General features: G+C 38.0%; 1 protein-coding gene across 21 annotated transcripts in view; it reads right to left on the bottom strand.

The window, feature by feature from the left end:
• Positions 1-20,160, bottom strand: part of LOC108001888 (uncharacterized) — a 76,839-nt gene that overhangs the window by 53,285 nt on the left and 3,394 nt on the right. For 12 of the 21 annotated variants that reach the window (XM_062072949.1, XM_062072969.1, XM_062072948.1 and 9 more), the window contains exons 2-5: positions 16,313-16,698; positions 11,076-11,234; positions 5,978-6,497; positions 1,327-4,479 (exon numbers count right to left, since the gene is read on the bottom strand). In XM_062072949.1, the coding sequence (XP_061928933.1) occupies positions 1,327-4,479; positions 5,978-6,497; positions 11,076-11,234; positions 16,313-16,553 (4,073 nt within the window). In that variant the 5' untranslated portion in view covers positions 16,554-16,698. Of the gene's footprint in view, positions 1-1,326; positions 4,480-5,977; positions 6,498-11,075; positions 11,235-16,312; positions 16,699-18,094; positions 18,192-18,296; positions 18,459-20,160 lie in introns of those variants that run through there. The other 9 variants (XM_062072955.1, XM_062072954.1, XM_062072962.1 and 6 more) reach the window with 7 other exon arrangements.

Genomic DNA, 20,160 nt, shown 5'->3' with positions numbered 1-20,160 from the left:
TAGCGGGACGTCTCGTCGAAAGGATTAAGTGAAACGTAGCTGGAATTAAATTAAACGGAGAAGGATCGAGAGATATTAAAATGAAAAAAAAAAGAGGGGGGTTTAGTCGAAAAGATTCTTGGAATAATCTGTATTTGTTGCGAATTGTTGCGATACTATTGTAATTCTATCGTTCATTATCGCAGTTGTGCGATAAAGAAATGTTTAAAAAAAAACGGGAGAGGAGTGGGTGGAAGAGCGTGTCATTCTCCGGCAGCTGTTCAATTGTGACCGCCATTACGAAAGCCTCCTCCGTCGGTATCGCTGACCTCGTTATTATTGTCTATTTAGCGGGGAAACCTACCACGGAAGCGAATTCGTGGGACGTTTATAACGATTCAGAGAGAATATATTTTCATAATAAAATAAATTATTCGAATACGAATTTTAATCACAGTTGCATAATCGATCCGTAAATAAATCAGAATATTCATATATATATATATGTAGAAAACATATATAAAATTTCACGATGCAGAAATAGACTTTGTAAGACGATTATTCGTTCAACATAGGTAATGAAAATCCGACTGATCAGTGAACGTGTTAAATGCATAAGGTATTGCAAGTATAACGTAACTATAATCATTGGTAACTAGCAACGATACGGCCAAGTAGAAACTGAAGATCGAGGCGTATAAGGTTATGTACATGTATGTATATAGATTCCTTTCATAATCCTCTAATTATGTAAGACATATTACGTTATAGGCTTTCGAGCAACGTCTGCGCGATTTTGCACCCGAGGTTAGATTACACACCACACCGATATAACCGCACACACGTATCGCGAATTCTAGGTTTATTGTTCCTCGCGTGCGAAAAATATCTTCGCGAAACATTCGTCCGTTGTCTTCTCGTACAATACACCGAACGAAACGTTTAAATAAACGACAATGGAAAAGCTAAATGGTGTCGACATATTTTCCACCGGGCGGAAAGATAAATGTTTACGTGCGTGGAAGCCATAGAAGGCGGCACAAACCGTGATTCATACCGGGCTCTATATGTCCCCGCGCGAAACCGTGTAAACAATTGGTGAGGTCAAAGTCAACGTCGATCGACGCGCAACACTTTATTCTTCGTTCTCGATGCAAAAATGTAGGGGACGAAGTTTCTCTTCTCGTCGATCGCGTTACAAATGAAAAAGAAAAAGAAAAAAAGACAAAAGGAAAATAGAAGGTTGAATTTCGTTTCCGCACGTATCGCGATATAAAATATTTTAAAAAAATATGAAAAGACCACGTGGCTGTTCCCCGCCATACAAAATATCGATCGAACACTCACCTAATATTGGAGGTACTTCGTTGAACGTCGGCGACAGTTCTGCCATTCCCAGTGTCCTCGCCTCTATTCTCGGCAACATTCTGTTGTTGTTGATCCTGCTTTTGCCTCTCCTCCTCCGGAGGATGTAACGGAATGATGATATAATCCGGCTCCTTCTTAACCTTCTCCTCGCCGGTCACCTTCGCGCGATTCACTTGGCCGATCGTATCACTCTTTTTCTGCACCTCGGACCGCGGCACTTTCGATCTACCACTGAACCGTAGCCTCGAGAAACGTTGAAGGAACCCACCCAATCCACCCTTTTTCCTCTCCTCCTTCACGGTGGTCGCGGACGACGCGTCGACGACCATGTTTCGTTGAAATCTTGCCGCGGACGTGTCGTTGTTCCCGATGGTTGGCCCAACGATGACGGGTGATGCCGGCGTGACGAACAGCCGCGGTTTCGCGTTGGTGGTGGTTGCGGTGGTGGTGGTGGTCGTGGTGGCCGACATAACAGTCGCCGCGTGGCCCTCCTCCTCGTTGTCGTCGTCGTTGTCGTCGTTATCGTTTACCCTAACCGGCGCAGTTGTTGCCGCCGCGTTCTCCTCGTGACGTTTGTCGCGATCACCGCGATGATTCGTATCAACTGCCACGGCCACCGCTGGATTCCCACTCCGTTCACCATCGGGTTCCAGGCCGTCGCTGTTGCTGCTACCGCCTGGTGGGGGGCCAACGCCAACACCGTGGACACCGTGCTGCTGCTCGTGTCCCCTCGCTTCTTCCGCTCCCTCCTTCTCTCTCTCTTTCTCTCTCTTCTTCCTCTTCTCGTTTTCCTCTTCCCTCTTCGTAACCTTCTCCACGGTAGCCTCCTTCTCCTGCTTTTCCACTATGACCCTCCACAGCAATTCTCCACTACCGTTCCTACCGTTGCAGGCCGACGACGATAGGACAGTGGTAGGTATCGTCGAAGGACTCTCGTTTTTATCCTCGCTACTCGGATCGTCGATCGGTCGATGATCCTCCTCCTCCGCCTCCTCCTCCTCCTCCTCCTTCTCGTTCTCCCGTTGGCCCTCCCGTTGCTGCAACCGCACGATTTTTTCCGGATAGAAATCACCGATGAACGATCTCTTGGAACAACTGCTCGCCTCGACAACCGCCACCGCGTCGCGATCGGCGTCGGTGGTGTCGGTGATGGTGGCGGTGGCGTACAAGTCCTTGGAAACCGCACTCGAAACCGCGGCCTCGTTACAAGCGTTCGAACCAACGCGTTCCAGGGTTGAGAATGATCGGTGAGGAATCGTCTCGTTCGAGCTCGTTCCCTGCGACGCGCTCCCCTCCACGCTGGAAGTTCCTATTATGGGTTTGGTCTCCAAGCAGGGTAAATCTACCTCGTCGTCTACTAGGGCACGGGCACTAGGATCGTCTCCATAGATTGAAAATGGATCCGAGTTTTTTTTTATCTGGCTCAAAAGCGTCTCCTCCTCCCCCTCTACCTCCTTCTCCTTCTGCTTCTCCCCGAGAAGCCGCTGTCCAAGCTCGTTGATCGGGATCCTGGTGAACGGGGCCGTGGAGAATTGAGTGGAGATATTCTCCGTCGATTTGGAATACGGCCTCGTGTCCATGTACGAGCGTTCGTCGTTACGATACGCCGCGGTTAGATTGGACGTGGAGCTGCTGCTCATCTGTTGCACCATGTCGGAGACCCTGAGCCTGAGCGACGATTTTCGAGCGAGTATCGGCTCCTCGAGCTCGTCGCACGCGTCCATTCGTTGGAAAGCACCTCTGCACGATTGGAGAGCCTTGATGTAGTCGCACTGTTGGGCAAGCTCGTAACTCGCGTTGTTCAACACCTTACGTTTACGCCCCACGCTTCTCCCCCCCGCTTTCTCACTCTCGTTCCCGATTTCCCTCCGCCACTTGCTCGACCGGAAATTCCTCTCGTCTATCTCGAATTGCTGGGCCAGCTCGTAGCTCGCGTTGTTCTTCACCTTCCATGGCCGTTGCTGTTTCCCGGACGGCGTTCTTTCAACCGTCGTCAGGCCTCCGTCGATACCGTCGCTCGCCGCGTTACCGTTCGAGCTATCCTCCTCGAATTGCGAGCGTTTCAACTGCTCGATCGCCCCCATCCCGTCCAACGCACGATCCTGAGTCTTCACAGTCGAAGTGACTCGTTTCCTCGAGCAATGCTCACCTCCCGCGCACTCCTCGTCGACCATCCTCCCGTCCAGGATCGCGTTGTACGACGATCCCTGGGTTCTCACCGAGCTCGAACATTTCTTCCTCTTCGCCTCCTCCTCCTCTTCTTCGTCCAAGCTCTTCTTCGATTGCCTCTTCTCGCCGCTCTGCACGCCGCTGTCGCTACTGTTGCTCACTTCGGCCATTTCGTCGGGCTCGCGTGGAACACTCGAAGGATCGCTCACTGGAGAGGGCGTATCATCGTCTCGCGTCGCCTCGACGCCGCACAGGTTCAAATCGACGGGGACACTGGCCACTCTCGTGTAATTCTCGAACAGATTCGAGGAAATTGAGGCGAAGTGGTTCGACGTAGGGAAGAAGGAGCGTGACGATGGCACGCGTGTAGACTCGTCGACGGTGGTGAGGAGACTGGGCGCGCTTTGAGATTTATCCGTGAATCTAAAATTAAAACAGTCCTCGTTGCTCCACCCTTGACGCTGGTGCTGCTGCTCGTGCTGCTCGTAGCCGTGCAACTGCTGCTGCTCGTGCTGGTTGTGCTGAGTCTGGTAATGATGATGATGAAGAGGAAGATGATGGTGGTGATGATGATGATGATGATGATGATGATAATGATCGGCGACCATGTTGTTGCGAACGTGCGCCATATTGCCGGCTATATTTAACCTGGTCTGCAACAGACGGAACGAACTCGACACGCCTGCCTGGCCCGACTTCAGATCCAACAGGGCGTCCCTCCTCGACTCGACCCCGATCTCCCGAAGGTCGATCGTGTTCCTGTAATCCAGAGACGTGGCGTAGGTGCAATCGCCGAACACCATCAGTCGATCCTCGAGCTCGACCGTGCTCGACCGATTATCCTTCGATGCGCGAGAGGCACATTGCTCCTCGAGGTCCTCCTCAACGCCGTCTTCGTCATCGTCGTCGTCGTCGTCGTCGTCGTTGTTGTCCTCGTATTCGTCGTCTTCGTGCCAAAAATCCCTGAATTCGATCGAAAGAGAAAATTTTTGGAATATGTTGAATTGGGAAAATAATTTTGAAGAGAAGAATGGAAGGTTTCGAAATATTTAAAATTTTTTTTCTTTTATATATAGATAAATTTCGAAACAAGGTTACAGCAAGATTCGATACACGAATAAATATTTTTATTGCGGGGAGAATAATTTTGAGGAAAAGAATGGGAGGGAGTTTCGAAATATTTAAATTTATTGTTTTATAGATAAATTTTGAAGCAAGATTCGATACAGGAGTGAATATTTTTATTGCAAGGTAAATAATTTTGAAGAGAAGAATGGAAAGGAGTTTCGAAATATTTAAAATTTTTTTTCTTTTATATATAGATAAATTTCGAAACAACAAGATTCGATACACGAATAAATATTTTTATTGCGGGGAGAATAATTTTGAGGAAAAGAATGGAAGGGAGTTTCGAAATATTTAAATTTATTGTTTTATAGATAAATTTTGAAACAAGATTCGATACAGGAGTAAATATTTTTATTGCAAGGAAAATAATTTCGAAGAGAAGAATGGAAAGGGGTTTCGAAATATTTAAAATTTTTTTTCTTTTATAGATAAACTTTGAAACAAGGTTCGATACACGAGTAAATATTTTTATTGGAAGGAAAATAATTTTGAAGAAAAGAATATTTAAAATTTTCTTTTTATAATAAATTTCGAAACAAGATTTTATAGATATCGGAATATTTACTTCTCTGAAGAGAAGTCGTCACCTTCTTGCGATCGAAAAATTGAAAAATGTCGTGCACGGGATTCGAGTCTTTCCCGAAATTAAAAGTCAAGGAGGTCTATTCAGGGTCGTGATTGCGGTAACTTGGCCAGAGAACGAGGGTCATGTAGCTCTCGTTGCCAAAGAAAACTTACGACTTACTCCCCCCTCCTCCTCCCTCGATAATCGTACCTTTGTTTATCCCGCGCCTAACATTTCCAACGTACATCTGCGACAAATATCGCACGACAATCACGATTGAAATGTCGGAAATAATTAATTTAACCCGTCTTCGCCTCGAATCATCGAATGGAAAAAAAGTCTTCGCAAAAATAAACGCGAAGCAATGCCAAGAGTGGATCAGACAGCGTATAACCGCATAGTGAAGAATTACGTTAAATTGGCTACGAGGCAGGTGTCGTTATCAAGAAAGTAAGACAGGTAATATAATAACTAAAATTCTTTACCATTCGAATTATCATCTATCTAGAACGAAAACAAGCATCCGAATTAATTAGAATCGAAATGTACTCACTTATAGTTTGCTCCAGTTTGTAACTAAAATGCAATTAAAATTACTCGTTAAATAGAATAATATTAATTAAATAATTGCTACATAAAGAATCCAATTTAACCGAGCTTCCCCGTACTTCTTATTTCGACCAATATACGAACACGTTCGATTCGACACGACGTCTGTTCTAAACAAATATTTCGGTCGGTAAAAAAGGAAAGAGAAGAATGGTTTACCTTGAGGGGCGGTGGTAGCCGTTGCTACGCGTCCCGGACAGCTCCGCGTTTCGTTTCAGGTACAAAGGCGTGAATCCATTGGTGAGGCAACCGTGGCCGAACTCCTCCTCCTCCTTCTGACACGTGTCCAGACTCTCGAAGCTACGGTAAGGCCTGATTCTGGAAAAGTGGTCCACGTTTCCAAAACCATTTGGCAGAGCCTTGTCGTAGTCCTGTTCGAGGCTATCCGGAGACGTGTTCCCGGGATGGGAGGCGTTCGACCGGTTCGGATACTCCAACGAGTCGAAGCTGTAGCTCGACGGGGAGAGGGTGGCGCACGTCCTCTCCAACGACTCGAACTGAAGAAGGGAGCTAGATCTCGAGGAGGCGGACGATCTCGACGATCTGGGCGAAGCCGGATAATCGTCGAACACCGCCTGATGCTCCCGCTCGTTGCCGCCATTGTACTTGCCGCCCCTTCGCCTCTTCTTCCTCGCCGCCCCCGAATTGCACTCGCTCCCGCTCCCGTCTAGCCTTTCGTCTTTCCACAGAAAACAGAACAAACGTGGATGTAATTCCCTTTAATCTATTAGTTTCTTGTTTTTTTATAATTTTTTTTGGTAACCGCCTTTAATCTATTATTTTCTTGTTTCTTAGTTTATATTTTTTTTTAATAATTGCCTTTAATTTATTATTTTCTTGTTTCTTAGTTTATAATTTTTTTTGGTAATCGCCTTTAATTTATTAATTTTTTGTTTCTTGGTTTATAATTTTTTTTGGTAACCGCCTTTAATTTATTAATTTTTTATTTCTTATTTTATAATTTTTAATAATTGCCTTTAATTTATTAGTTTCTCGTTTTTTTAGTTTATAATTTTTTTTGGTAATTGCCTTTAATTTATTAATTTCTTGTTTCTTAGTTTATAATTTTTTTTAGTAACCATCTTTAATTTATTAATTTCTTGTTTCTTAGTTTATAATTTTTTTTGGTAACCGCCTTTAATTTATTAATTTCTTGTTTCTTAGTTTATAATTTTCTTTAAATTGCCTGTAATTTATTAATTTTTTGTTTCTTAATTTATAATTTTTTTAGTAACTGCCTTTAATTTATTAATTTCTTGCTTCTTAGTTTATAATTTTTTTTAGTAATTGCCTTTAATTTATTAATTTTTTGTTTCTTAGTTTATAATTTTCTTTAGTAATTGCCTTTAATTTATTAATTTTTTGTTTCTTAGTTTATAATTTTCTTTAAATTGCCTTTAACTTATTAATTTTTTGTTTCTTAGTTTATAATTTTGTTAGTAACTGCCTTTAATTTATTAGTTTATAATTTATTTACTTCTTCGTTTGTTTTTATTAAATACAAACTAAACGAAGGGGAAGAAGAAGTTTGCGTGCCGTGAGAGTAAAAGCGCGACGAAACCTGCCAAACCCAACCTACTTTCGAGCCAACCTTGTTAAAGAGAAGGCGAAGATTGGCGAGAAGCAAGGGGGTAAAGATGATTCGAAAAGTTTGCGCTCCTCTTATTCTTTCTCTCGATATTTCTAATACTTCATCGTACTTTTTCATATCACTCTGCGGATCGCAATCTGTTAACTTTGATCTTCTTCCGAACTTGACAACTCGAGACCATTTCCTGCGCTTCCTGATGAATTACTTAAAATAAAATTCATTTATATCTCAATATTTTGCGTATCTTTACACAAAAGAAAGAAAGAAAATTTGTCGAATATTAAACTCTATATCGTTGTTTTCTCGTGATATTTTATTAATAAAACGATTACCAAGGTTGCCCTCGGTTTGTCAGAGCGAGTATCGCGATAAAATATCGTCTAATGTGTTTCTTATATATAATTACAATTCTATTATTCTTAACGAACACTAATTTAGTTATTCAATAAAAATCAAACAAATCATCTTCGCTCCAACTAATTTCATTATCGTATTCTATACTTACAAAAACTTCGAAAATAATATTTTCGTCAAACTCGAACCAACATGTGATCCGATCGCGGTTTAATTCGAGATAAAAAAAAAAATCTAACCATTCGACGATTTATTTTCGTATACTTTGTAAGATTACGTGCGTAAAAAACGTTAAAAATAAATAAATATCGTCGGCGAGATTCGAATTGCCGCCGCGATCCAAGTGGTTGCGGGGAAGAGTCACCTCTCGAGTTATCGCATCGAACCGAGTGGTGGTTGAGAGCCACTATGGGTCGCAAAGGGTGGGCGATGATAGGCGTCGGCCGGCGCGAAACGTGTCGTCTGCCGATTAACGACCCGTTATCGAGGCCTCGTGTCACGTGTCGCGTCGACGGTCACGAAGCCGACAACCGGTGTAACGTCGCTTCCGGTTGAACGAACCACCGCTTCCTGGCCGCGACGCGGCTACCGCCAATCAGGCCGTCCCCACTCCGCGCCCCACTTCCGTCGCTCGACGGTAAGTAAAACGGTGAAAGAAACGTAAAGGGAATCGGTATCGAGCATCGATTACACCAAGGAGATCGAGCCGTGTCTCATTCGTGTTCCACGTTCACGTTTCTTTTCTCGTCTTTTCTTTTTCCAGGAAAAAATATGCAGAGGTTCGAAGAATTCGAGAATTTTCGAGTCGAGAATGCAGCGAATGCAGCCTTGAAGATTGAATGTAGAGCGTACTTTTTAGAATTGAATATCGTTATTGACAATTGCGCGAGATTCGTTTGCAAAATTCCCTATTAATACAACCGTTGGTTACAATTCTTGCACGTACCGATCGGTGGAAACCGATTCCATAATTGGGGAGGAAGGAGAGGTCTATCCAGAAGATTTTTCGGGGAACGCGAATGAAAATAAACGCGCGAAATGTTTTCGTTTTCTCCCCCCCCCCCTTCCTTTCCGATCGAATCTCATCTCTCGAGTCGAAATTCTTTTCAGGTCGACAATTAAATTTGCTCCGCGATGCATTGTTCTCGTCTCGGTTTATTTTCGCATGATCGCATGCACGTGGAATTCAACGACTAGTCCATGGTAATCCTATATGAATCACGTTGAAGGTGATCTAATATTAGATGCGACGGAAGAGGATCGTGCGTAGAATCGTAGACACGATTGACCTTAACACTGAATTAAAAGAAAAAAAGAAAAAGAAGGGAAGGAACTGTATTCGTGTGATAATCGAATAATATATACTCGATATTGCTTCGAAAATGCTAGCTGCACATTTTAATTTATACGCGAATTAATAATTAGCAGGATAAATCGTTTCTTGAGAAAACTTGAGAAAAAAAGGAAAGAGAATAGTTGGCGAACGGTCAAGATAAATGTTTATCGCTTCTATTACACTGTTCTATAGTGCAAGTTTCTGGTATTTCCGTTAGATGTCGGTATTGAGTTACCCGAGATACATTATCTTTCTTTCAGCGTTTTTAGCAAAAACTATTAAAAAAAAAAAAAAAATTTAATTCGAATAAATTTTACTTGCACGCGAAATTTTATTATTAAATTCTTTTGGAAAAATCTAACGATGGAAAATGAAGTATATACAACATGTAAAATATATATATATATTATTTCTCTTTAAATCCGTTAAATTTCAAAATGTAATAAATCCACGTTCACTTGTTGCGAAACTACAACACGTAATTAGCAAGAGTGATTAACAGGTTCAGAACGAACCACCTTTCAGCGAGCCAACAGCTTTTAATAAAACGCTTAACGGTACTTTCGGTGCGAGAAGGATAGCGGTAAAGACGTAAACAAAAGAGATTAATTGTCTGGGATGCAATTACCGTTCAATTAGAGTAACAAGTGGTTCGAGTCCACTTCCAAGTTAAACCACGATCAAATTCAAACGTGAGTTTTCCACGTGCGTCCGCGTTACTGATCTATTTATCGAGGAGGAACGAGAATGGATCAACGATTATTCCGCGCCGATGAAAAATTGTTTCGACAAACGACCGCTGTCGCAAAAAGAGAGCGCGCGTGATGCAGCGCCCGTGACGCCTGAAGCATAGCAACCGGACATACCGACACGTTACAACGGTCGCATAACCATCATGGATACGAATCTCGTTACGCGAACGATAAATTCGAGTTCGAAGAACAAAGAGTAAACGAATCTATCCTTATTATATTATTCGAAATACTGAATAAAAATATTCATTCAAATAAATATTTACATCTCACTAATATTACTTTTTTAAATATTACTTAATTTTGAATGTAATTATCGAAAATAAAAAACAACATTTTCTTAATGACAAATCGAACGAGGTTTCGAAAATTTTCTTATTCCATCATAATTCGATCTTCATAAATCGAAGAATTACACAGATTCAACGAACTCTCTCGTTAATGTATCTATTTATAGATACACTCGGGTTTCATAAATGAGTTTGTAATAAATGTTTTCGTTTTTGTTATACAAGAGGAAAACGGGTTACGGAATGTTTGGTTTGAATGAAGATATACGGATACGATTTCATTCTTCGGGAGTCAATGAATCGAGGGATCGGGAGCTGAAAAGAGAAAGTGGACCTCGGGTGAACAATGTTCACCATCACGAATACCGACGAGACGCGAGAATGAGGTTTCGCAACGTGTATTCCGAAACGAAATACCGTTCACTTGTTCTTCAATATCGTTGTTGGAACCGTTTTCGAGGTAACCTTATATATAGAGAGTGGAAGTTATATCATAATAATTATCTAACCAGCTATATAACCAAACTAACAAAGTAGAATTTAGGACAAACTGTTGCAAAATTTAAAAAAGATTTAAAAATTTAATCTATATATGTTTTTAATTTTAGTATATTTTAAAATTTTAATTTTTAAAATATATATATATATTACCAAAGCATGTTACACCTGTTGTTACAGAATTTCGTTTCAAGCGCGAGATCGTTTTAATTAGAAGTTATAATGAAACAAATGGCACACGGCCACCATATTCGATCTAGCCAAATTGATATTCGACATCCTGTTCCAAAAATTCTCTGGTTTTATTTTTAGACTTATTGTTGGATAATTTTTCTTTTAATTATAATCGATAGCCGAGGTTCGATCGAAAGAATTTTGATTCGAGAAAAATTTGCATGCCTTCGTAACTTTAACGTGTATCACGTGTATTTCTTACCAGCTAATCTATTCGCTCGTATGTGTATCACGCTTTCAGTTTCGGAGTCCGAGCCGACCCAGTAAGTGGTTCCACTTCGATCGGAATCGCTCTGCAGATCGTCGGACGTTTCTTCTAAAATGGTCTCCAGAAAATCCACTTGTTGCACCAGCACCGTATCTGTGAACGGAGAGCAACGATTTTTAATATTAAAATTATAAAAAAAAAAAATTTATTCATATCTCGATCGAGCCGTGAAAATTTTTATTTATATAGAATAGTTTGGAGACGAATGAATAACGCACAATGATCACGAAGCAAGAGTCTTTTTCGTAAGAGCAAGGTTATCGCTTCGCATCAAGAACAACACCGCCATGTTTTTCTTATGTAATATGATACACCCGAGTAACGAACGAGCAATGCCATTACGTTTCAACGTTCGTACGTTATTGGTATGTTTCGTGGAATTCCATGAATTTGAAACACATTTTATTCCATTAATTATTAATTAAAAACTATTGTGTGTATATTCTCCCACGATACGAATCTACGAACAATAATAACAAAACAGTGAAACATTAGATATTAATAAATTTATAAAACCATTATTGCTATCTCCTTATCCGATCTTGGTTTAAATATTTCTATATTTAATTTTTACTTGCCTATTTTCAGTTTCATTTTATCGCTACTGGGATTTTCACTCGATACTTCAAACGCGATATTTCGGATAAAAGTGTTTACAAATAAGCTAGCTGGTTATGAACGAATGTTACAGTATGATAAACACCGAACAGTGAGATCTATGCTAACCCAGTTCTTATCGAAAAGTTATTCATACATAAAAATAACTATTGTAACTTATTACGTTATATTAGTCATTGATAATATAAATATCTACGTTTAAAAATATAAACTACAATTATTTTCCATTGTTTCTAAATTAATTTTAGAAAAGTTTTCACTAAGGAATTAAGCAAATGGTACACACTATACAGTGACAGATTACTGAACGTTCTTTGCCTTGCCGGTCGGACACCGACGGTTCACTGGTTGCCTGCGTACAGGCGTTTCTGGCGTTAAATTAAAATTGCTCGCTTCTCGAAATAAGAAAAGTAAAGTACAATGAATTGAACGTAGTTAGAAATTTATACGGAAATATTTTAATCGTACTAAACGCTTTATATAAGAGAAAATAAAATTAAAAAATCCTCGTATAAACGGCAACTTTAATAATCACTGGATTATAATGAGGAAGAATTTTCCGTGAAAATTTCTAATAAGAAACATTTCATTCACAGCACGCAAGAATTAATTTTTCGTAATAGGATATAATAACACGTAACGAAACACGATTATTTCTCAATCTCCGTGTTTGTATAATTATCGAATTAAGTGTTTCGATCCATCGCGAATGAAATAATATAGAATGCAACTCTTTTTTCCAGCTAACATATGTAAATCTTGTCCGAAATGTTTGAAATTCTGTAACTTGACTCCGGGTCAGGTCAAACGATAAAGTTATCGAATCGAATATTTCATATTTTTAGCGAAACATAAAACGAAGCGACGATATATGGAAGAAAGATAAAAAAAAAATACATATCGATACAAACGAAAGGAAATTAATCCAGAATCATAAATAAAAGGAGAGAAAATATTACCACCAAATCGAATATAATTACGAATATATTGCTCTTCCCTCATATTTTATAAATCGCTCGTTCGATTTTTTTTTTTTTCCAAAGAAACGATCGATAATCGTTAAATAGCTTGAACGTGTGATGACGCATACGTTATGTCATTGGAGATTTTGCATTTGACGCTTCGATTCGAATTCTTATGGATTCACCGCTATTTTATCGACACACGCGCATATAAACTTGTCCTTTCCCGCTCGTTTGCTGAATCATAAAAATAATACGACGACACAAAGATTTGTTCGACAATGTGCATTACAATTAAACCAGAGGCATGATAAATTTCCACGTCTTTCTACCCCGTTTCTGATTTTTTTTTTTTCTCTATCGAAAATAATCGTATATAATATTCTGTTTCAGAAAGTGTTCCCAATTTGAAAGAAGCAAATTGCAAATTTTAACGACCGTTGTAAAAGCGTGGAAAGCGTTAGAAGCGTTGATTTTCTGAAAATCGATTCTAATTACTAAAAAGTTGGTAAAAATATCGTACGAGTATATTTTATTTTATTAAGTTATAAATAATTTCACTTCGTCAGAGATGAATAAAATACTAAAATTACTTGGATAAATAGCTATTATAATAGCTATAGATATTCAAATATTTTTATTCAAATATTTATTAATTTTAATCAATAAAATATTTTTTCAATTAACTTCATCTAACATAATTTAATTGTCAATTTCATTCCAAATGTGAATTCCACATTTTTCTACTTTTTTTCGACAAAATTAATATATGATTTATCCCATTACAACTCTTTAATTACAATCCTCTACATAAAATAAATTTAACCGAGATTTTTATGTACCAACTTTTGCTTTTTCCTTTCTTTCTCCATTTTCTCCAAATCTTCCACGAATATCGACAGTCTGTATATATCTTATCAAAATTCTTTAATTACAATCCTTTGCATAAAATCAATTTAACCGAGATATATATATCTGTATATATCTCATCAAAATTCTTTAATTACAATTCTTTACGTAAAATAAATTTAATATATATCAACTTTTGTTCTAAACTTTGCTTCATAAATATATAGACACTCTGTATATATTTCATCAAAATTCTTTAATTACAATCCTTCACGTAAAATAAATTTAACCGAGTCAACTTTTGTTCCAAAATATATATTCTTGTTCCATGAATATATAGACACCCTGTATATATCTCACCAAAATTCTTTAATTACAATTCTTTGCATAAAATAAATTTAAACAAAATATATCAACTTTTGTTCCAAATTTTGTTCCATGAATATATCGACACCCTGTATATATCTCATCAAAATTCTTTAATTACAATCCTTTGCATAAAATCAATTTAACCGAGATATATATATCTGTATATATCTCATCAAAATTCTTTAATTACAATTCTTTACGTAAAATAAATTTAATATATATCAACTTTTGTTCCAAAATATATATTCTTGTTCCATGAATATATCGACACCCTATATATCTCACCAAAATTCTTTAATTACAATTCTTTGCATAAAATAAATTTAATATATATCAACTTTTGTTCTAAATTTGAATATATCGACACCCTGTATATATCTCATCAAAATTCTTTAATTATAATCCTTTACGTAAAATAAATTTAACCGAGATATATATATCAACTTTTGTTCCAAAATATATATTCTTGTTCCATGAATATATAGACACCCTGTATATATCCCTTCAAAATTCTTTAATTACAATTCTTTGCATAAAATCAATTTAACCGAGATATATATATATACTTTTGTTCTAAACCTTATTCCATGAATATATCGACACCCTGTATATATTTCATCAAAATTCTTTAATTACAATCCTTTACGTAAAATCAATTTAACCGAGATATATATATCAACTTTTGTTCCATCAAAATTCTTTAATTACAATCCTTTGCATAAAATAAATTTAAACGAAATATATAATGTCAACTTTTGTTCTAAATCTTGTTCCATGAATATATCGACACCCTGTATATATCTCATCAAAATTCTTTAATTACAATCCTTTGCATAAAATCAATTTAACCGAGATATATATGTCAACTTTTGTTCTAAACCTTGTTCCACAAATATATCGACATCCTATATATACGAGTTGTACACTCGTTCTGCAATATGACGGAGGAAAGAGAACCACCTGTTGCGGCGAGCCCGTTCGTTCCGCAACCGGGCAACGGACGTGAATAATCAGTCGCCTTACACAAAAATAATCGGTGATCTGCCTCGTTTCGCAGCGCAGTGCGCGTCATTCGAATCGCGCTCGAATCGGTCACGAGGAAACGACCAACGAACGAATGAATGAATCCGCATCGTCGGTGTTGCACACTTTTGCGTAACCCGTGATCACCCGATAAAAGAAACTGGCGTGTGTTTCGCCCGGGTAATTGTTTTCTTTTTTTTTTCTTGTTATTCTAACGCGTGGATTTTAATGGATTCTCCAGAGTGGGAGAAGGCTTCTTCCTTCTCCTCGAAAAGAATCGAGATCGTCATCTTGGCTGCGCTCGCAATTCTTTTTCTCTTTCTTTCTTTCTTTCTTTCTTTCGTTCTACGATCTATGATTATAGAAAGTAGTCCGTATCAAGCGTTTTTACCATTAACACACGATTTGTATTCAAACCTGCGCGATACTTTTCTCTATCCGATAGAAATTAAGGCAACGATACACAAGTATCTATTAATATATAGAGCGTAGAGGAGAGAGGGGTGGCAAGAATTCATCGTACATAACGAGGCTTCCTGTTCGATGTAACAGTTCGTGACAGATCACGGGCAGATATCTGGCGACTATATCAGAACCAATTGCCTTGGAAGATCAATCCTTGTCCATGAACGTTTTATTTTATTTCATTTTATTTTTTTCTTTTTATTTTCGCCTCTCACAACTCTCGATATATCCGCGTTTGAATAAATTTACATTTTACCGAGGTTATCGTTATCTTTTTTTCAATGTATATACACGAGAGAGAAAAATATTTTCGTGACTCACGACTCGTTCTCCAACGGATTAATGTAAAACAGAAACCGAGAGATCTACGCGTAATTAGCAAACCGGTCACTTCCTTCGCGTGAGATCGTAGGAACGGATGAAAGCGTGATACAATTCCCAACATCGTTTTCCCATTTCACCCTAATTTAATTCTCTCGAAATATTCGCTCCTCTCATTTCCATTCTTATTTTCCGTCTTACCGATCACCTTTGATATTAACACGCGAGAATAAAAAAATAAAAAAAAAAAAGAATAAAAAAAAAAAGAAAAACCATCGTCTTATTACTGCGTGTAAATCGCGTTTAACGAGTAGAAAGTATTCAATCGTATCGTACGTATTTCAATCATTGTATGCGCGCCTCAATACACGAGAAAAGAAGCAATAGAAAATTAACTCGCGGGTAATTTGCTAAGGTTAGAGAACCACGGCGTCCTTTTTTAATATTAAACGCGTCGCAGTGGTCACAGTTTCGTCTGTGCGCATCGTTTAACCGACTGATGGAAAGTGAAACGATAACTGACGCGCCGCGCATGCGTCACACGTACACACACAGAGTACGAACCATTAGTCCGCAGATCCTCGTGCGTGGGTTGAAAATGGGAACGATGCTGCAGCTGGAAGCCATAGGCCGGAAGCCACGGATTCGGTCCGTTCACCAGATCCATATCCAACGCGTCGAACGTGGTCGATGGCTCCTCCTCGTCGTCCTCTGCCTCGACGTCGAGCTTCGGCGACGACGCGAGCGTCGCCCCCGTTGAAGAAACGGTGGTCGCCATCGTGCTGATCGCTTCCTTCGTGCTCATCTCCAACCGGTGGAGACCTGTCCAGCTGTGTTCGGTGACCGCCAGTCATTAACCGCTTCGCCGAGCTGTGAATCTTTTCCCCGCGTTTCCACGCCGACCCTCATGCTCTGCCGTCCAACCCTTCCGGTTACCGAGTCTCCGTTCTCTGCAAGCGGGTGAAAATACGGTGAGAATAAGAAAAGAAAATTAGAATATCCGGGCGAAAACGGAAGTTCGCGAAAGGTTTGACGGGGAGGATGGGTGGCGAAGTTAATTCCAACGAAACGAATGTTACATTTTCGTGGATAGAATCGAAACGAAAGACTTTGTCGGTGGTTTATGAACCGTGGCGCATTCACGGAACTTTGAATGGCTGTTTCGAATTCTAAGCGGCGATTCAGTCGTTGGTGATATTATAGAAAATGAACAGCGCGCTTTATAGGTGAAATTTAATGCCCGTTAGAGGAATCGTTAGCCAGGAGTAAGTATAGTAGCTACGTGGCGCGTATAATTTCGGTGACGCAATTTTCTGCTTTGCAGCAAATAACGAAACGATGCGGAATTATTTATTCTCGTTATCGTGGTTAATAGGCCAATCGTTCCAAAGAAACAGGAGGATATAAATGACCGTTATTTTAGAAATACAGATATAAAGATACATAAAGATAATATTAGTGGTCTATGTTCCACTTTTGAATTCCGTTCGCACAAAATGTAGATTATGGAAAATATAGAAAACGCATATTTAGGTTAAAAAAAAAAAAAAAAAGGAAATGGTGCCATTTTTATTATTTTTACCTAGCATCATTTCACAAAATTATCGTTCCAACAAATTGTTCACAGCGTACTACACTTAAATTGCAATCTCGTGTTGTTGATAATCGATTTTCAATACGAATACGCAATTCCGTTCCGATCGAATCCGCGAGAATTGCCTTCAAACATCGACCATGAAACAATTTATTCCCAACGTCTCACGCCCATTGAATTTCGAGATTCCACGAGGCGTTTTAATTCAAAGAAAAAAAAAAAAAAACGTTACTCGCGCGAAGAAAACGCGTGGGTGTAACGATTACCCCCACCAAGAATGTATACCGGTATACGTATACATACAAAACGCACCGTACGATGGAATCCGTTGTCCGTTCGTATCTATACGATGTTGGACGAAAAGAAACGACGGTGGGTTTACCTTGTTGCGCGCAACGCAACGTTAAAATATTGCCGCGAGCCTCGGATTTAAACGACGCGGCAGGAATCTCTACGCGCAGCAAAAGTTACGCATGCGTAATTGGATAAGGATCGAGTGAGGTTGTCGCCCCTCGCGGCGATCCTTCGAGGCTCCTATCTCTCTTCCTGAAGCCAACCGTCCACCGAAAGCTGCAGCAAATTTTATTGCGCTCGTATTTGCTCGACGGACTGAAAAACGGTACGTGTGTTCGTAATTTCGTGACGACCCCGAAACAGAGAGAGAGAGAGTAAGAGCGAGAGCGAGAGAAAGAGAGAGAAGAGAAGAGAAATGCAGTTCGCAAAGAAATCGAAATATCACCGTGTATGTTTACCGCTAAGTTTTATTATCCCGATCCACGACTGGAATAATTGACCATCCTTATAATTCCATTCGCATTTTTTCAAATAAAGGTCGGTTTGTATGTGAAACTGTTAAAATCAGAGAAAAATTTAAGATTACAAAACATAGACGATGAAGGTTAATGAATAGAAAAGAAGATAGATTTCTATCATTTCTATCGTTCTAATACATACGCCACAGCCAAGATTACGGAAGAGCGCGAAACTTCAAACGGCACTCGATCTAGAATACTGACGAGATGATACCCGATACAAACCACGGGATAGAAGAATGTTTTCTAAATTGATGCTCTTCCTGCGTCATTCGACTTATATAATATCATTCGTGGCCTCTCGATCATATGATTAGTTGTTCTAATTCAACGCAGATCACAATTCTTTGCAACAAACAAGTGTTCCTTGTAGATACTTCTTCATTGAATTTGTCGCAATCAGCTGATGAATGTTTGTATAGAAGGTAGAATTAAATGCGCGTGACTGAATGATTATTGAATTGTTCAATTGAACAAAAATTATTAGATTTGAAAGAAGAACATAACAGATTTTTTAGATTTAAGATTAAGATTTTAATTAAAGATAGAATAGAAGAATGAAAGATAATGTAGATTTCAGTATATATCTACATATAATTCAACATTTTTAAATAAAAATAGATTTTAAATAGTTTCAATTTGAAATGACAGTTTTAAATTATTTCCATGATATATATTAATGTTCCATATTGGAATTTTTTTTTCAAACAAGAAAAAAAAAACAATATTATATGATAAGATTAAAATAATTATTTTATAGCTGATTCAAATATTTTTTTTTCAATTGTAAATATTAATAATAAATGGATTATTACATTTAATTAAGATAATATCGAATTTTTATAATATTGTATGATATCAATAATTCATGATATATTTATCGAATTTTTATAATATTGTATGATATCAATAATTCATGATATAAAAATTCTTATATTTCTTTTTACAAAATTATTCAATATAAGTAAAAAATATCGACTTATCTCTAAAGTAAACAATTTTTATACAATTATTTCCAAAAATATAAGACAGAAACGATCGATATGCATTTTACGTAGATATGAAATATATACAAAATAGTACCAACTACATAGTATGTTTTCGAATTGTCGAATCGAACTGTCTCAGGTTGCAACGTTCTCGTGTCATTTGTTAGTTGTCCTTGGCGGACAACTTCAAAGAAAAAGAGATACAAACTGTTTCATTCCGCTTGCCACGTCAAGCATATAGGTCTTTTTCATAATTCCGACCAACTTATATACTAAATATGTACTCATTACTACAATGTATAGAAATAAAAACGTTAAAAACTATTACTAAAGATGAAAAAACAGAAGATCATTATACATTTGATAAATCTATTCCTAGAATAGATTCTCTGATCTTTTATAATTTTTATAAATTTTTTCATAAATTTAAATATAAATTATTTGTTTACTTGATAAGACAACAGAGAAAGAAAATCAAATATTCATTAACCTGAATTTATAATACATGATTTTGCATCAAGTATCGCAACCTTTAACATGATTCTGTATTCACTTTCACTTTACATAACGTACTTTAGCTGCAGATGTGTTTAGTAATCCGGCAACTCTCGCATGATTAACTTTTATTAAGAAAAAAATTGATTCTTACATTCATTGTGATAATAATAAAGATATCCGATTTACGTCATAAATAAATTAAGATAATTAGATTCAACTCTATACATAGTAATAACTCTGTCTTACTATGTGATGCTTTAAAATTGAAATTAAATTATATAATTATCGCAATTGAAATGTACATATTTATGTTACATTTTTAAATTGATTATTTGAAACTCATTAATGTTATAATTGTGTTATAAGTGTAAATCTAAAAATATTTACAGAAAATATATACAGAATATACAATTATCACAATTATGTTATAAAACATCGATAGTTCGAGAAAAAATAATAATGCACGATAATGCATAGTTTTCTCCTTCTTATCGACATCCGACAAAATGAAACGAGTCG

The sequence above is a fragment of the Apis cerana genome, linkage group LG3, assembly GCF_029169275.1.
Source record: "Apis cerana isolate GH-2021 linkage group LG3, AcerK_1.0, whole genome shotgun sequence".
Lineage (NCBI taxonomy): Eukaryota > Metazoa > Arthropoda > Insecta > Hymenoptera > Apidae > Apis > Apis cerana.
This window is presented reverse-complemented; position numbering and strand designations above follow the sequence as displayed.